General features: G+C 38.7%; 1 protein-coding gene across 6 annotated transcripts in view; it reads left to right on the forward strand.

The window, feature by feature from the left end:
* The first annotated feature begins 927 nt into the window (after positions 1 to 927).
* eps15 (epidermal growth factor receptor pathway substrate 15) overlaps positions 928 to 17967 on the forward strand; it is a 36408-nt gene continuing 19368 nt past the window's right edge. For 2 of the 6 annotated variants that reach the window (XM_074635392.1, XM_074635393.1), the window contains exons 1-13: positions 931 to 1143; positions 5694 to 5735; positions 6998 to 7087; positions 7181 to 7228; positions 7333 to 7428; positions 7556 to 7615; positions 8368 to 8493; positions 9438 to 9497; positions 9927 to 10157; positions 10409 to 10554; positions 11799 to 11955; positions 13131 to 13213; positions 17465 to 17537. In XM_074635392.1, the coding sequence (XP_074491493.1) occupies positions 1090 to 1143; positions 5694 to 5735; positions 6998 to 7087; positions 7181 to 7228; positions 7333 to 7428; positions 7556 to 7615; positions 8368 to 8493; positions 9438 to 9497; positions 9927 to 10157; positions 10409 to 10554; positions 11799 to 11955; positions 13131 to 13213; positions 17465 to 17537 (1266 nt within the window). In that variant the 5' untranslated portion in view covers positions 931 to 1089. Of the gene's footprint in view, positions 1144 to 5693; positions 5736 to 6997; positions 7088 to 7180; positions 7229 to 7332; positions 7429 to 7555; positions 7616 to 8367; positions 8494 to 9437; positions 9498 to 9926; positions 10158 to 10408; positions 10555 to 11798; positions 11956 to 13130; positions 13214 to 17464; positions 17538 to 17967 lie in introns of all 6 variants that reach the window. The other 4 variants (XM_074635396.1, XM_074635397.1, XM_074635394.1 and 1 more) reach the window with 4 other exon arrangements.

Raw genomic sequence — 17967 nt, forward strand, 5'->3', positions numbered from 1 at the left:
CATAATATGACTTTTTTTCTCGTATACTTATGACTTTATTCTCATAATACGACTTTTTTTCTCGTATACTTCTGACTTTATTCTCATAATACGACTTTTTTTCTCGTATACTTCTGACTTTATTCTCATAATAAGACTTTTTTTCTCGTAAACTTCTGACTTTATTCTCATAATAAGACTTTTTTTCTTGTAAACTTATGACTATTCTCATAATATGACTTTTTTTCTCATATACTTATGACTTTATTCTCATAATGTTACGACTTTTTTTCTCGTAAACTTCTGACTTTATTCTCATAATACGACTTTTTTTCTCGTATACTTCTGACTTTATTCTCATAATAAGACTTTTTTTCTCGTAAACTTCTGACTTTATTCTCATAATAAGACTTTTTTTCTTGTAAACTTATGACTATTCTCATAATATGACTTTTTTTCTCGTATACTTATGACTTTATTCTCATAATGTTACGACTTTTTTTCTCGTAAACTTCTGACTTTATTCTCATAATACGACTTTTTTTCTCGTATACTTCTGACTTTATTCTCATAATACGACGACCTTTTTTTCTTGTAAACTTATGACTTATACTTATACTTATGACTTTGTTCTCATAATACGACTTTTTTTCTCGTATACTTAGGACTTTATTCTCATAATATTCCGATTATTTCTACCCACTGCAGTTTCAAGTAAAAGTATGCTCAGATGCCATTTTCACATGTTTACTATTATATTATTATTATTATTATTATTATTACCATTATTATCATTACTAAAATATAGAAAATATAAATAAATACAGAGACTAGGGGAGGGGGTGAACTGGGGGGGACTTTGACTCACCACCTCAGTCTCTCTAAAATCCTTGCTCAGGCTCTGACTGAAGTATTTTTCTGTAACTGAAGTACTTCCATCTCTGCTTTAATATCATTTGTTTCAGGATTTATAGTTTGTTTTGGCTAAACAGGATAACAGATGATAGTTTTGCATGAGTAAAATCTACAATCCAGTGTAGACCTGCGATCCAGCGCCAGGTTTTCCCAGCCTCCTCTGTCTGTGTGTGTCTGTCCAGCAGCAGCAGCAGCATGAAAGCAGAGAGAAACAGAAACACTATGGCTGCCAGTCTGTCTCTTAATCAGGTAACACTTGTCTTACAACTCTAATATAACCACAGCAAACCTCTCCTGTCCTCTCTCCAGTCTGCTCGGGAGGTATTTCAACAGTGTTAGCGACACTAGGAGGGCAGAAAAGACGAGCTTTGCCTCGACACTCGTGTCTCTTTCAGTGGAAGTTTGAGTGTCTGCTGTGACTGAGGAAAAGTTTCTCTGCGTAAGGGCGTAGCTAGCTAGCTAGCATGCGAGCTAACAGCTAGTTAGAGAGCAGTGCTGGGCTGTTTTATTAAACTTGAGTAACGTTACTTGGCTTTGTTTCGACTGGGGAGTGTTTATGATGATGTTTTGCTGCAGGCTAGTTGGTCCAAAGAGATGTTAATAAGAGATAGAGATGTGTTGTGGCTTAACTGTCATGTCTTTGCTAGTAGAGCCTCTCTGCTAACTGTGAAGTTAGCAACAGTTAAACAGTTACAATAAAGCAAGTTACACACATTACACTATGCTGTGTTACACATTGTATGTTACAGCCTACAGTAGGGGATTTGCTGCTTTATGTAGCTTATTGTATGGTTTGTCTGAAACCTGTTTTATTGCTATTATTAGAAGTAAACATGCTAAACTTTAGTGTGACCTTTCTGAAGTGGACTGTTAGCATGTTAGCTGCTGAGGTTGTTTGGTTTGCCAGGTTGTTTTTGTGTCCATAACAAGAAACTAAAAACTTAACATTTGTTTTGCAACCAGTAAAGAGGAAGTGAACTTCAATGGCCCACCAGTCAGCAAAAAATGTCAAGACTGTTGCTAAGCTGACTTAAATGCTGCTATTTGAGTGTAAATGTTTGTTTTGCACAGTAAATAAGTTATTTAGGAGGTAGTGTTTATTATCATGTTTTTGCTGCAGGCTAGTTGGTCCAAAGAGATGATAATAGTGATGTGTTGTGGCTTTACTGTCACATATCTTTGCTAGTGGAGCCTCTCTGCTAACAGTGAAGTTAGCAACAGTTACACACATTAGATGTTATAGATTTGCTTGCTGCCTTATGTAGCTTGCTGAAACCTGTTTTATTGCTATGTATTAGAAGTAAACATGCTATACTGGCTGGTTTAGTGTTTTTAACTTTGATCTTTCACAGTTTTCTGAAGTGGACAAAGGTTGTTTTTGTGTCCAATAACAGAAACTTCAAGTATTGTTAATAGATGTTTTGCAACCAGTAAAGAGGAAGTGAACTTCAATTGCCCACCAGTCAGCACACAATGTCAAGACTGTTGCTAGCTGACTTATAAATACTACAATTTGAGTGTAAATGAGTTTGTTTGCCCAGTAAATAAGTTATTTAGCAGGCAGGTGTAATAAGTAGGTAGTGTTTATTATCATGTTTTGCTGCAGGCTAGTTGATCCAAAGAGGTGTTAATAGGAGATAGTGATGTGTTGTGGCTTTACTGTCATATCTTTGCTTGCAGAGCCTCTCTGCTAACAGTGAAGTTAGCAACAGTTAAACAGTTAATTATACATTATAGATTTGCTTGTTTGCTAACTTAAATGCTGCAATTTGAGTGTGTTTGTTTGCACAGTAAATAAGTTATTTAGCAGGCAGGTAGCAGCCAGGTGTAATAAGTTGGTTACACACCCTGACTTGTTACCTGAGCAACTGTTGCCTCTAACAACAGACAGGAGCTTTGACATTATTATCTCTCACAGATGAGTTCAAAAAACCTGTGCTTATATCTGTGTGTTGTGAAACTGCACTGGTCTGTCAGGCAGTAAATGCTTGTTTGTGTGCTGTCAGCATTTACCCGCCTGGTAATCCTCATACACTGACCTACTGTTTGGTGTAACCAGTGACATTAATGTAAACTCTGGGGAAAAAAAGAAATGTTATCATCTTTGGAAAGCCTGTTTATTTACCTTCACAATGATGTCCAACTTGTAAGGATCATGCATTTGTGGGATGAGCAGCACAGCTGATTATGTGGGTAGTGCCTATGAAAAAATTGCCTAAATGCTCTGCCAATGGTAAACAGTGTATTCTCCTGTTGGTATTGACTCTTGTTTTGAGTTGTTTTGTGGATTGGATGATTTAACTCTCTATCAGTAACAAGGAACAAACGAGACATATTGGCAATTTTACACTTTATTCATTTAATACCCGGTCAGGAGCCTCAGTAGCGGTGGAAGATCCATACGCAGCCACAACAGCCTGGCACCTCCTCCTCATGCTGGTCACCAACCTGGTCACATGTTATTGTGGGATCCGTAAACCAGGATTCGTTGCAGGCCAGCCAGCGTGGTTGTGTGTTCCCTCAATGATGTCACTGGCAAAACAAGCCTTGTCATCATTGAAGGCCATCTCAATGCAGAAAGATGCAGAGCATTTTGGCAAATATTTCTTGGGCGCTACCCACATAATCAGCTGTGCTGCTCATCCCACAAATGCATGATCCTTACAAGTTGGACATCATTGTGAAGGTAAATACACAGGTTTTCCAACGATGTAAAATACAATGCCAAATAGCATTGTAACAACAGAGAAATAATTGACCAAACACAAGTTTCCGAACTTTTTCCCCCCAGTTTATTTAGTGTCATGTGTGAATTAGGGAATTGAAATTTCTACTAGAATGTACTGTAATGTATCTTGCTATCTGCTGCAGTTTTGTATGGGCTAGCTTGAGGGGATGATTGAGGGGTGTTTTTTCAATGCTCAATTAAAGAGTCACCAGTACAATGACCACAGTGTTACAGCCGCCAACAGTTCCAGGCACACACTATTGTGTGTCACAGAAAATAAGTTGCATTGGCCAAAGAAAGATAAGTGTGTGTGTGTGTGAACACAGTTATCTCACTGTAAATTGGCAGTTGACAAAAGCGGACAGATGCTGATCACAGAGTCTTCTTCTGTGTGTAACAAGACTGACAGATCCTTGCTATGCTCTTGTTTTACATTATGGAAAGATTTTGCATGCCAATTTGTTTCTCTGTGGAGGAACGTTATGACAGTTTTAACCACCGGTTGAAGTGCCACTCCCCAAGTTGATTCACAGCTCGGACAATTACTGTTCACTTCTCCTTCGCTGCACCTGTCGATTTAAAAAGCACAACAATCACGTGTCAGTTTCAGCTATATGGAGAAGGAAATGCTGATTCTCTCTTCCTGTTTAGCCCAGCAGTGGACAATCGCGTTACCACCGGAAATGGGGGTGTTTAGAGAGGATATGACAGAAGGCAACATTAGCTGTAGTCTGTGGAGTGACACCCTGTTCAAACGGTCTAAAGCTGACCATCAGTTAGTGTAGCTTACATACTGAAGTCATTACTCTCTCTGCTTGTAATTCAGCATAAACCCTCTCTCTCTCGTTGTGACTCACAGATGATTGTATGGTCTATGACACATACTGTATTTGTCCAGAAAATGTGCTCACTTTTGCCAGGAAGCACACGACAGCAATGCCTCTCAAATAATCATTAGTGGCCCTAGCTAGTGCTGAGTGTTGGAAAACAACTTTTTTTGTCCTCCATTGTTTCTTTTGCTGGTGAGTGAAGAAAATCTAGCAGCCACTTGTATATTTTACCATCATTTGTCTTGTGACGGTGCTAATTTCCAACCCTGGTGCTTAGACAATTAGGTGATTGAGAAAATTAATTGCGTACAACTTTGATAATTGATTAATTGTTTAAGACGTTTGTCAAGCAAACATGCCAAACATTTACTGGTTGAATGTTTATGTGTGAGTGTGTGTGTGTGTCCAGTGTTTCACAGTGTTGGTCACCTACAGCTCTGGAAACTTGTGATGGAACTTTTTCTCGATTTTCTGGCGTTTTATATGATAATTAATTAGTCAGTTAAATGAACAGTGTTTGGCATTTAGGGGGATCTATTGGCAGAAATGGAATATAGTTTTCTTTAGTGTAAAATCACCTGAAAATAAGAATCGTGTTTCTTGTTTCCTTAGAGTGATGATTTACCCTTGATCTTGTTTAGCATACTGTCATGTCTGGAGTCGTTATGTTGCCTCATCCTTGGTCCCATGGTAAAACCGGTCTTGAATGAGAGCTATTCTTTGGCACAGTGAACTAAATTAAATGTTGCATCTGTTCCTTTTGTCTGAGCAGTGATCAAAGTCACTGTGTACATTTCTCCCCGGCAGATGTTTTGGGCCGTTGACAAATATTTCAGCTGTTTCAGTGATGATGAAAAGTAAAGCTGAATTTGAACATATTGGTTATAGTCTGTGTGTCTTCATCCGCCATCTGTAATGGATCAATCTTTTTTCTTTTCTTCTTGTTGACAGCCGCCTTGGCTCAGTGAGTGACACACTTACTGTACCAGCAAAACACTTGTTGATCATTTCAGCTTGTAAACTGCAGAATTGAGAAATTATTTTAAAGTTTATTCTCTGTCAGATTATTTTAAAGATCATTTTAGGGATAGTGTTATGTTTAAACTTAAAAGAGTTCACATGAGCAGACACAAGTGGGGTTGTTATAGTTTTAAAAGGTGCTTATAAATGTGGTAAAAGTTTTTTGGGATTCAGTCTGTAAACTTAAATTTGTATATTTTAATGTTTTTCTTTTTTTACAGATCTCCAGTGGAAATCCCGTCTATGACAAATACTATCGACAGGTATGCAAATATATCTTCCCAAAAACAAAACAATTTGGTTTGTTTCATTGTGACTTTGATGTTGTATTTGTTCTGTGTTTATTGTTCTTTCTATTTGCTTAAAAATAAATAATTGATTGATTGATTGATTAAAATGTGTGTCAGTATATCATTAAGTAGTGAGCCCATTACTATTATTTGATATAGTAATTTTAAAGGAATAGTTTGGGTGTTTTGAAGTGGGGTTGTGTGAGGTACTTATCCATAGTCAGTGTATTACCTACAGTAGATGACGGTCGGCATGCCTCCAATTTGGAGAAGCAGACAGGAGTTACCACACGGAAGCAAAGTAATGTACCGCTGTGGACGGGGCCGGCAACAAAATGTATTTTAATCACCTAAAATAAAGGTTCACCTTAAAAAAATCAATATCAGTTTAAGTGTACACTATATTTAGAGCATTTTCAACGCTTTACCTGGCTGTCAGACAGCCCTTTCTGACGGGGAACTGAATCCGTTGTATCCATCCATGCTCTCGCCAAAGCCACCAGACTCCATTGAAATAACAGTAATTTTACCTTGCAGAAGTTACTGTTTTTTTTCAATGGAGTCTGGTGGCTTTGGCGAGAGCATAGATAACGGCTTCAATTCCCTGTCGGAAACAGACTGTATAGCTGTATCACGGCAAGGTAAACCAGCAAAAATATTCTAAATATAGTGTACACTTATACTGAAGGTGATCTGACTGTTGTTGTATTATGCTGTAAAATGCTCTTGATTAGAAATGGCTGAAGTACAAAAATACATTTTGGGTGCACTGACCCTTTGAACCGTAAACTAGCTTATAGCTGCTTCAACAAGCTGTAGTGTTGCAATGAGCAGTGATCTCGCTTCTCTCCTATCAGTTCTGGTTTCGGTGTCCAGTAAAGGAAATGACTATGAATTAATAATGTTTCCCTTTGCTCGACATGTCAGGGGAGCTCGCCGTGAGCCTCATGAAAGACTACTAACAGATCCAATACCAAGGAGCTAATAGACTGCTGAGAAAATAGCTTTGGTTTATTGTCAGTATTGATTTGAGTGATTCAGAGACTCCTCTATCCCACAGGGCAATTCTCACATTTTCGTTTGTTCTTTATTTGCCTCGCTCTTTCTCCAATTCAAACATAATTTTGGTCTAAAGCTATCGGCTAATAAGACATGTCTTTCTCAGCAGTACAGATGTATTACTGGTGTTTCTGAGATGATATAATCTATAATGACGTCCGGCTGTATGTGTGCAGGTTGATCCGACGGGCAGTGGGCGTGTGGCAGCAGCTGATGCAGCTCTGTTCCTGAAGCGGTCGGCCTTGGCTGACTTGGTCCTGGGGAAGGTGAGCAAAAACTTGGATCAGCGCAGCATCATTGATTTCTCTTGTCTTTATGTTGATGGTAATAAATGTATAAAACTGTGTGTGTCTCCGTAGATCTGGGATGTGGCAGACTCTGAACGTAAAGGTGCTCTTAGCAAGCAGGTATAAATGCACTGCGGCGTCATGTTATAATGGATTTGTTTGTGTGGATCAAGTGCATTTAATCACTAGATTCACGTCACATATTGTACCTCTGTTCCCCTCAGCAATTCTTCATAGCGTTGCGGTTGGTGGCCTGTGCTCAAAATGGCCTGGAGGTGGCACCCAAGAGCCTTTATGTGGCTGTTCCTCCACCGAAATTTGTAAGTCTGCTGCTGTGCATAACAAACACATTATTTTATTTAATATATTTTTTTTATTTCAAACATTGAAATAGTACTTTATTTTTCTAGAATAGACTAAGAATAACTGAGTTTTGTTTATCTCCAGCATGACACAAGCAGCCCACAGTTAGCAGGAGGGGCTGGTGACATTCCCTGGGTCGTCAAGGTGAGGCCCTTTATCTTTTTGTCTTATCGTAACATGGTAATCTATATTTATTTGTAATGTGGTTCAGCCTTTAGGTTTGCTGGGAGTGTGGAAAGAGGTTGGGGGTATGATTTCTGCCAAATGTTGGCAGGGATGACACATTGGGTGTCTTATGTGTCCAGGATTTCCACAGCTCTGTTGTGCAGTACTCTTAAGCCCTTGACCTCCATCTCTTTTCATCCATGATCAACATATAGAAAATAAATATATTAATTGCTACCTGAACCAGCCTATTGAATGTCAAATAAAAGCCCAATTCTAAAGGGAGCATCAATACAATAGATAAAGTTCTTTACTCACCTCCACCTCAGTGGAGGTTGACAAATGTAAAATGTCAAATGATGGGAAATTTCTCCCCTTCAAGAGTTCACGAGTTCGACCTCTGCTTCATCCTACAATAATAACACAGGCTGCATAAGCACTGCTTACTTGCTACTAAAATGTTATTGAGGCTCACACACACTGCCTAGAGAATTTATATTTAATTAAACTGACTGTAAAATATGAAAATATGCAGTGTGTATCAGTAATTTAACAATTAATTCAACAAAGTGACAACTGGGCTTTGTATTTGAAAAAAGCACATCCATTCCCTATCTCCTTGATGCAGGCTTTTATTGTTACATTATATGATACAGTAGCTGCATCAGGAATACATCAAGTTTGAATCCTCCATCCTTAATCATTTCACATCTGTTTTGTTTTTTCCCCAGCCTGAGGAGAAGATGAAGTTTGACTCCATCTTTGAGAGTCTGGGTCCAGTAGGAGGGATTCTAACAGGAGACAAGGTCAAGCCTGTCCTGCTCAACTCCAAGCTGCCAGTGGACATCCTCGGCAGGGTACGACCCCCAAACAGGACAGTCTTAACCTATTGACCTCTTTAAGCTACTGACAAAGTGATTAAAAATAGTCATGCATGCAAAGTGACAAAACTAAAGAGAGAAATCCTATGTTTTCAAAAATAACAGAAGTGAGTAGTTACTAATTTTTGCAGATGTCTTAAAAAATCCCAACTAGCTAATTAAAACATCCCTTATCAAAACAAAGTGACAAATGATAGACAGACTGTTACATGCAATTGTATATAACACAATGTTTTCCATACAGTCTAAATCAGTGGTTCTCAACCTAGGGGTCGGGACCTGCAAAGGGGTCGTGGGACAATTTCAGGAGGTCTCCAGATAGTTGTGCAGAAAAACATAAAATAACATATTAAAAATAAAATTACATATTTTAGACTTACATTGCATCGCCTGTACCATTGATATAATTTACCTCAGAATAGATTTTATTGAGTGTGTTTAAGAGTCAAAGTGTGTGTGCACATGATTTTCTGACGGGGGAGTCACAAAACGCATGAAAAATCCACAGTGCCTAGAGCACATTGGACAATGCCTAGGTGCTAGCTGTTAAAACTAAACATAACTGTCCTCACAAACAAAGAATTAAATTATTTAACCTACATTTATTAATCCTGTTCACAATAATCACTCAAAATCAGCTGGGGGAGGCGCGTAGAAGCAGCTTTTCACGCCGGGCACGAACACCAACCGGATTTTTCTGGGGGGTTGGCACTCGAAAAGGTTGAGAACTACTAGTCTAAATGATAACAAATGAAACCCCACAATGCAGAAAGTGTGAAATCAAAAGTTGGGTATAAATGAATTCGGAGAGGAAGTGAGAATCAGTAGTGAGTCAAGGCTTTCAGGGACATGTGTTATTATGTCTTATATAGTTTTGGACTGATGCATGCTGAATAATAATGTCTGTATCTGTGTTGAAGGTGTGGGAGCTCAGTGACATCGACAGAGACGGCATGTTGGACAGAGATGAGTTTTCTGTGGTAAGAAATGAGCTAATATCACAGATAGAAAGAAACCACATAGTAAGCGTGCAGTTTCAGTTTAGACTGTTTTTGAACTGATATACTCAACTCTATACTGTTTCCCTCAATGTTATTATATTATTATTATATTACAGCATTGATCCCCCAGGCATGTAAATCATATCAAGGTTTTCTAGCTCTTGTTTTTCCCCAGCAATATTTTAACACCAGGAATAGAATTAAAAGTTTATACACTAAACCTTGACAAAGTATATATGTGTGTGCTTATTATATAATCTTGCAAGCTATTACAGGCTGGAAAAATCATTTCTGTAGCCCTGAATGGAACAAATAAGACATGTGGACGAAGTATGAGGATGGAATAACTACAGGATGTTTATATTGGTAATTTGTCTTTTATCATTGATTGTTGTTGCCCTTTCCCAGGCCATGTATCTGGTGTACAGAGCCCTGGAGGGCGAGCCTGTTCCCATGTCCCTACCACCTCCCCTGGTTCCACCCTCCAAGAGGAAAAAACCCTCGGTGCCTCCTGTGATGCCCCTGTTACCCTCGCCCCCCTCAGTCAAAGACAGTCGCTCCTCCCACGCTGGCTCTAAGACCATGCCCCAACCCCCTAAACCCGCCCCAGCTCCTGCCCCAACACCAGCAGCTGCCCCTGTGAGTACGGGACCCGTCTCCCCTCTGCATGCAGTGCCTGAAAAGCTTTTATTTTATTTTATTAGCTGCAACAACAAACATTTAAAATGATTTCAAACTGGCTAGTTCAATGTGTTTTTCAAAAAAACAAGACGAGTGGGAGTGTGAAGGTAAGTTTTGAGGTAGTGTGGTTTCATCTGCGTAGGTTGTATTAAATTCTATTATGAAGCAGCTGTGGTGCTAATTAATAGTCTGTTTTATTGCCTGTGCAGTGGGTGGTGTCGCCAGCAGACAAAGCAAAGTATGATGAGCTATTCAGCAAGACAGACGGTGACATGGATGGCCTCGTGTCTGGACCTGAAGTCAGAGATATCTTCCTGAAAACCGGGCTGCCTTCTGCCACACTCGCACGTATCTGGTAGGTAGAGATGGCAAAACTCCCGTTCAGCTCCTCTGGCATCATATAAGGCTGGTTCTGCTAAACACACACACACACACACCTTGTAGCTATTATGTTGATTGATTTAAAACCTTTGCGCTGGGTCTTTATGAAATTGGTCTTTATTACATTATTTTTATTCTGTAGTCAAGTCAATTTATGTTTGCCAAAATTCACAAATCATAAATTTTGCCTCAAAAAGCTTCGTAATCTGTACAGCATACGACTGTGGAGGACAGAACCTGCCAAAATAAATAAATAGATGACAATTAATAAATATTCCATTTAATAATGAATAAATAAATGTAAAAATAAATTTGAAATATTTATTAAATAAATGCAAAATCAAATAAATAAATGTAAGAGTTAATACAAATACATAAATAAATGGGAAAATGTAATAGAAGAGTAAAGAGATAGGGAAGTAATACAAAGATAACTATATAAAGAAGCAAATTAAAACAGAAATATACATTTCTGTCACATTTTAACAATTAATTAATGCCTACATTTATTTTTAATATTATCTTTGGTTTATTTAATGGCACATTTATTTATTTATTTTTGATTTTGGCAGGTTCTGTCCTCCATATACGACACCCTCTATCCGTAGACCCAAGATTTGGATATGGAAAAAACCTTTAATGAGAATAAAGGAGGAAGAAACATCAGGCAACAGATATCCCTCTTCCAGGATAGAAAGACATGCAATAGATGTCATACATAAAGAGTAGAAGGAAATAACAGTAATGTTATGCTACAGAGAAACAGAATGCACTGTTAGGTAAATAGAGTGCAAACATATTTGAAGAATACCACAGTTGTACATTTTGTTGGCATTAGGTTGCACAAACTGTGTCAAATCACATGCTGTGTTCTTAATTTCCATAGATAATAAACATAGAATAGAAAATACAATTTCGCGAAGGATTGGAGTTGAAAATGTTAACAAGAAAAATATAGTGCTTGTGATTATTACGTAATGACTAGTGAACAAATAATGATGTCTTAGGTGACATTGGTACAGGATGATAGCAGCAGTTTCCATGGCACTGCAGTGCGTGCTGACACGTCATGTGATATGGATTTTTATCTTCGGCTGTCCTGTGTGTCGGCCTCCATAACCACTGAACATGATGACCCGTCAGGCTATCACAAACAGTCGTTGCCTGAGGTTTAGATCGTTACTCTCTTATGTAACCTGTGTCTGTTTGTGTTCTCAGGGAGCTTTGTGACATTGGAGACATCGGGAAACTGACCCGAGAGCAGTTTGCCCTGGCGCTTCATCTAATCAATCAGAGGTTGACTAAAGGCCTGGAGCCGCCGCAGAGTCTCTCCCCAGAGATGATCCCTCCAGCCGACAGACAAAACATCAAACTGGTGAGTCTCTCTGAGCACTCAAGTCTATGTATAATAATAATTAGGTGTGTCTGGATCCTTTTATTCTCTACAATCAGTATGAAGATGTGCCTGACGATACAGAAAATTAGCATATTTTTATAATTAAAAGGAAACCTGATTCAGAACAGATCCATCCCTAATAATGACAGTCTGGCAGTACGTTTTCTTTTTAAGCTTAAAACAATCTGTCATACACTTCTATGACTACTAGGTTTATGTTTTTATATATTATTATTACTATTATTACTTTCTCAAAACACCTTTTATTGCCTGATTGATACTGCCATTGATTTTTAATTTAGTTTCTTGTTTGATCATTTTTACTGACATTGTTCCTTCTTTCTCCTGTTTTTGTGCGTTTGGGGTTTGCTCTAAGCGTGCAGCTGTGTGTCTTTCTTTCCAACTTATGAAACACTTTTATGCTTTCTCTTTATATTTTTTACATTGCATCCACTTCACACGTGCAGTGGGATGATCCTGAGTGAGTGAGTGTGTGTGTGTGTGTGGTAGTTTACTGACTCAGGGGAAATCATTACATTTAATAGGCTGCCTCTCTTTGTCATCTTACCGCCTCGTCTCACTTTTTACAATTTGTGTTTCTGTTACTAAAACTAAATCATATTTTGCATCTGTATTTTTCTGAGTTCATCATCATGTGACTAGGAGGTAAGCTGACAAGAGCAGAGGTTGCTGTATTAAGTATTTTGGGATGTACCAACGGCAGCACATCCGGTCTCTAGATGCAAAACAATTAGCTAAATATACTGTATGTAATGTAGTATCCTCCAAGTATCACTACCCTTGAGTCAGTCTCCCTCCCATCCCTTCTATTTTGTGTCTCCATCAGTGGCTTCATGTGTGATTTTTGTAAAGCCATCAGTGTATCTTTGCTCATTTGTTTGTGCTGTGACAGTTTTTTCATCTACACTGTAATATCTCCTAAGTGTCCACGCGTTTTCATCAACATAGTAGTAATTTTGCTGTCCTCTATAGTCTATTTTCTCTGTCCTCTCTAAAAATCAGTCTGTACCTTCCATATGTGATAAGAGGTAGTTCTTAGCCTACAGTATGTGAGGTTTCATCATTGTTATGGTGTTTTTTCCTTCAGTCATGAGTTTAATCCTCTTGTATCCTCTTCCTCGCTTCCTCTTCAGAACAACTTGGCTAACCTGGCAGCCGACTTCTCTGCCATCAAGGAGCTGGACTCTCTCAGTAACGAGATTGTCGAACTACAAAAGTAAGCTTTTGTTCTCATATTCATTTAAGAAATGGTAAAAACATTGCATTTTCTTGCTGGAGCCATATTGGTGCAGGTTATGTCACTGGTGGTGACAAGATGAAGCCTAAAGATGGCCTGTACCTGTTTAGACTAATTAATTAGGATGTTCAGAATCAGAATTATTGCCAACTAGGTTTTCACATAACACAAGGAATTTGCTTTGATGCATAACATAAACATAGTAAGAGAAATTAAAAGCAAGTATCCAGAAACAATAATATAAAATGGAAGAAAAATACAAAAACTATGAAAAATATGTACAAGAAACATAAATATAGAATAGCAGAAAAATACAACAACATTGTTGGAAAATACTATCAAAAATGTATAAGAAACATGAATATAGAATAGTACAAAAAATACAATAAAAATGTGAAAACAAAACTTTAAAAATATGTACAGGAAACATAAATATAGAAAAACGTTAAAAGAAATTATGTTTATTCTAAATATAGAATAGAAGAAAAATACAATAACATTGTGAAAAAAATATAAAATGATGTACAAGAAACAAAAATATAAAAAGAAGAAAAATACAGTAAAAATGTTGAAAAGATACTATAAAAATATGTACAATATATCTGAATTAAAAATCCAAAATAGATTATAGGCTATTTAAGCCAGTTTTTGACTTCATCAAATGTTATCAAACATAAAGATACATTTAAGTGCGAGGAGACCCAGCTTTGATGAATGTATTCTTGGAAAAGGATTTTGGAAAATTCGTTCAATGTAACCTCATCAGATAGGGATTTAAACCCAGGACTCTCTGTATCCTCTACTGACCAGCAGGATGCAGTGTTTCCCACAAACTGAGGGGATGCCCAAATCAATTCTATGTATCTGGAAATTATTTTATACCAACTGCTGTGCTGGTCCCAGCTAAAGTTGTTATTTGTGAATCACAATTGGTTGAAAGAGTTTCATACTGGTTCAAGTATACAAAATGACATCACTCACACTCTCTAAGACAAAATACATAATTTGTATTTTTGCTGCAGGCTTTCAAACACTGCAGATGGCTGTAAAGCGGAGTTATGTAGCTGCTGTTTGACAGTGAAGTGGAATAAGGAGAGTGATAGGCAGAATATGCAATATACACCAGACTTCATGTATTCACCATTTCTTCACTATTATATTTCTTGGTCTAAAACATCTACTCCAAAAAATAAGTTAAATAATGTAAAAAAAAGTCAAATAATTTGACCTTGTGTGTTTTAACATTTTCGCTCCAAATTATCTTTAATACCAAAATATTTACAGATAACAGATATAGCATTTTCACTAACAGTTCCTTATGTTTCATTTTTTTCTTCGCTTTATAGGTAGATGTAAAAAAGAACGTACATGTAATCTTGGTTTCACTGATGGTTGGATATCAGTATCGGTTGTTTTGGATTTAATTTTCATAACGAACGGAACTCAGCTTCTCTATTCTTGAAAGCTGAGAGTGAGAAGTGAGAAAGTTGGTCTTCCGCCCCACCCCCCACCTTTCAATACACACACACACACACACACACACACACACACACACACACACACACACACACACACACACTAGATGACAGCTGTTTGAGGTCAGAGAGGAGAGGTAAGAAAGATGGATAGAAGTGAGACTTAGTGAAGATCAGAGCTTCAGACAGGCAGCAGATCGAGAGGAGCTCGAAACGATGATTCATGTTTGTGACTGCTTCAAAATGTGGCAGCAGCCTTCTGCTCAAGATAATGATGATGATGATGATGATGGGTAAGAGAATAATGGGATTGAGTTGACTGTAGGTTTGCTGGGAGGGGATTGTACTGTTATCAAAGGAATTGTTCATTTTGATGTGAGAGGAGAGAGAATATAAAAATAGCTGCTGTTATTTTCAGTCGGTGTTGAAATGAAAAATGGCAAAAGATGAGAGCTTTCCTAAGGTTGATGCCTGTTTTCTTTTTTTTTAGTTCAGTCATCTAAATGTGAAAGTGAACAGGAATAATGTGTTGTGTTCTGCGTTGCTTTTACACAACAAATGCACATAATGCATATTAAATGTTACCTTTTGTTTCAGATGTATGGATACTGTTTTCAGAGCTGAAACAATAATACAGGGGGTTGATCAATTAGCACATCAAAATCAAAGTATCGGTCAGGATATATGTTTTGAAGGTGCTTCCTCAATATTGTCGGTGCTTTCCAGTAGGAAACCCCCGGGTCTGAAAAGTGAAGCCAATGCTGAAGTGCCTTAAACTTGCATTCTTTCTAATAGCCAGCAGGGGGCGACTCCTCTGGATGCAAAAAGAAGTCTGATTGTATAGAAGTCTATGAGAAAATGAGCCTACTTCTCATTTGATTTATTACCTCAGTAAACATTGTAAACATGAGTTTATGGTCTCAATCTCTAGTTTCAAGCCTTCTTCAATACAGCATGATGTTCATTTAGTAAATTATGGTCCCATTTAGAGTCAAATAGACCATAAAGCAGTGTATGATTTAGGGCGTGGCTACCTTGTGATTGACAGGTCGCTACTACGGCGTTATCCGGTCTGGGAGTTGTCTGCGTTTCCTTCTTAACTCTTTCATGTGTGATTTCAGTTTATGAACGTTAATTTTAACATTTTGGTCGCCTAAAAATGTCTTATTCAGCGTTCGGTTGTACTTAGCTCCACCCTGTCGTGTCACTTCTGGTTGCAAAAAACCAAGATGGTGACGGCCAAAATGCCAAACTCGAGGCTTCAAAACAGCAGTCCACAAACCAATGGATGACATCTATGATTGTTTCCTTTTTTATACATGTGTTATACATAACATAACACACTTTTAGTGTAGTAGTTTTAATAATGTTCAAGAAGTCGGAGTTGAAAATATAAGATAAGTATGTGTATGTGAATGAAATCCAAGTCTGGTGCAAAATATCCCCATCTCCATACTTAGGTTTCATTCATAGCAAAAATGGCAGTTATCTTCCTGCGTGTCATAATGATTTATACCAGTCATGATTAATGATGAGGTTTAATGACTTGAGACAAAAATGGGCTGAAATTTTAGGACCTGTGTCTATATAGCGTCTTTCTGGCAGAAAAAAAGTTGTGGCTGAGCTCGGAGCATTCAGAAACACTTTTAATGTTTCTATGACAACATATCACCATTGTGGTATGATAGACGAGCATCGCCCCATGGCTTTTTATTATCTATTTGGGGCTACTATTTATTTGTTTGACATTGTTTTTTCACCATGAGCACCAACCAGAAGATGCATGCTCTCATACTTTGTGTGAATGAGCTTGTCACCGCTCAATCTGACAGCTTTAGAGCAAGGAGGACGATACGTCTGAGACAAAAATGTACAGCGATAAAGCACAACACTCACCAGCAACATTTAGTGTCCGCCCGGCCAATCTGCTCCCACTAATTGGCCTCAGTCTTTGTTATGATAGTGTCTGTCTGACATATAAAGCGTGGCGATAGGCAGACGTGGCCAAAACAAGCTTGTCTACAGTGACATTACCAGCGCTTTTCTGAAAAGTTCAGAGATTTTTGACTAGAAGTGCTGGGAGCGGACACACAAAAAAGCTGCATATGTCCTCTCCTCATTGGGAACAATTGAGAAAAATGCTGGCAATCAGGAAAAAACGCTATATGGACACTAAGTACAGTGTTTCTGGTGTGACTTCTGATGGTTGGTAATAGCGGAAAATAAAATGCACATTTATTAATTGTCTGTTGTACACAAGTCAATACGCCTCCTCACCCCACCCCGTTCCATTTCCTCTCTGGCTGGGTGGATGAAATGGTGAAGGAGACAGGATGAACATACGCGCAGCACTAATGATAGATGTTGTAGGTTGGCTCCTCATCACTCGTCCCTCCTCCTTTCCTTCTTCCTCCCTCCCTCCATCCTCAAGGCAGCCATCTGCCTCTCACTCCTCATCTCCCACACATTTGACTGAGCAAGCACATTTCTCACTTTCTACAATCACGCATACAGCGCCACACGCACACACCAACTTGCTTCACATCACGACACACACGCCTGCAGACGTTCTGGCGTCTCTCTCCTGTACTGTGGAGTTGTGATTTCAGGACACCATGGTTGCTCAGGGAGAGGAGGTGGTGGCGGTTCAGGGACAGGGTAAAGAAGGCTCAGTGGAGACTTGGCTTGGAGTACCGAGTCTCCCCTCTCTGTCCTTGGTGGCTAAATACTCCTGTCTCTTGTGCTGGACCCCCAGGGAGAAGATCACTGTGGAGGAGGAGATCAAGGAGAAGGAGGAGGCCATCAGACAGCGCAGCAGCGAAGTGCAGGTAAGGTCTCGCCGTCTCTGTTTGTCTGTGAGTTTGTCTCTGTCCCCAGTACAGTGGACACAGAGAGAAAGAGGGATTTATGGGCAGACCGAATCTATGGCATGGTTGTGTGGATATTTAAGAGAAAGACTGCTTCTCTGCGCTCTTATTTTTGTAATCAGTGCCTCTCAAAGGACTCATGTTGGAGCATAGCTGGTGTATGAGCATGTAGGTATTTCTGCTGTATAAAAATCCTGCTCAGACAGAGCAGACGGTAAGGTGCTAAAGCAGTTGTTCACTTTTGTTGTGATGTATATACCGGAGGAGGAGATCAATAATACATTTGGCCGTCAGTACCAGATGCTTGTTCAGAAACGCAGTTAATGTTTCTCAGCGAGGGAGAGGGTGGTGTCCTTGTGTAGGCGTGTCTGCTCCGCTGCCTGCTCTGAGC

Source organism: Sebastes fasciatus, chromosome 5 (genome assembly GCF_043250625.1).
Source record: "Sebastes fasciatus isolate fSebFas1 chromosome 5, fSebFas1.pri, whole genome shotgun sequence".
NCBI lineage: Eukaryota > Metazoa > Chordata > Actinopteri > Perciformes > Sebastidae > Sebastes > Sebastes fasciatus.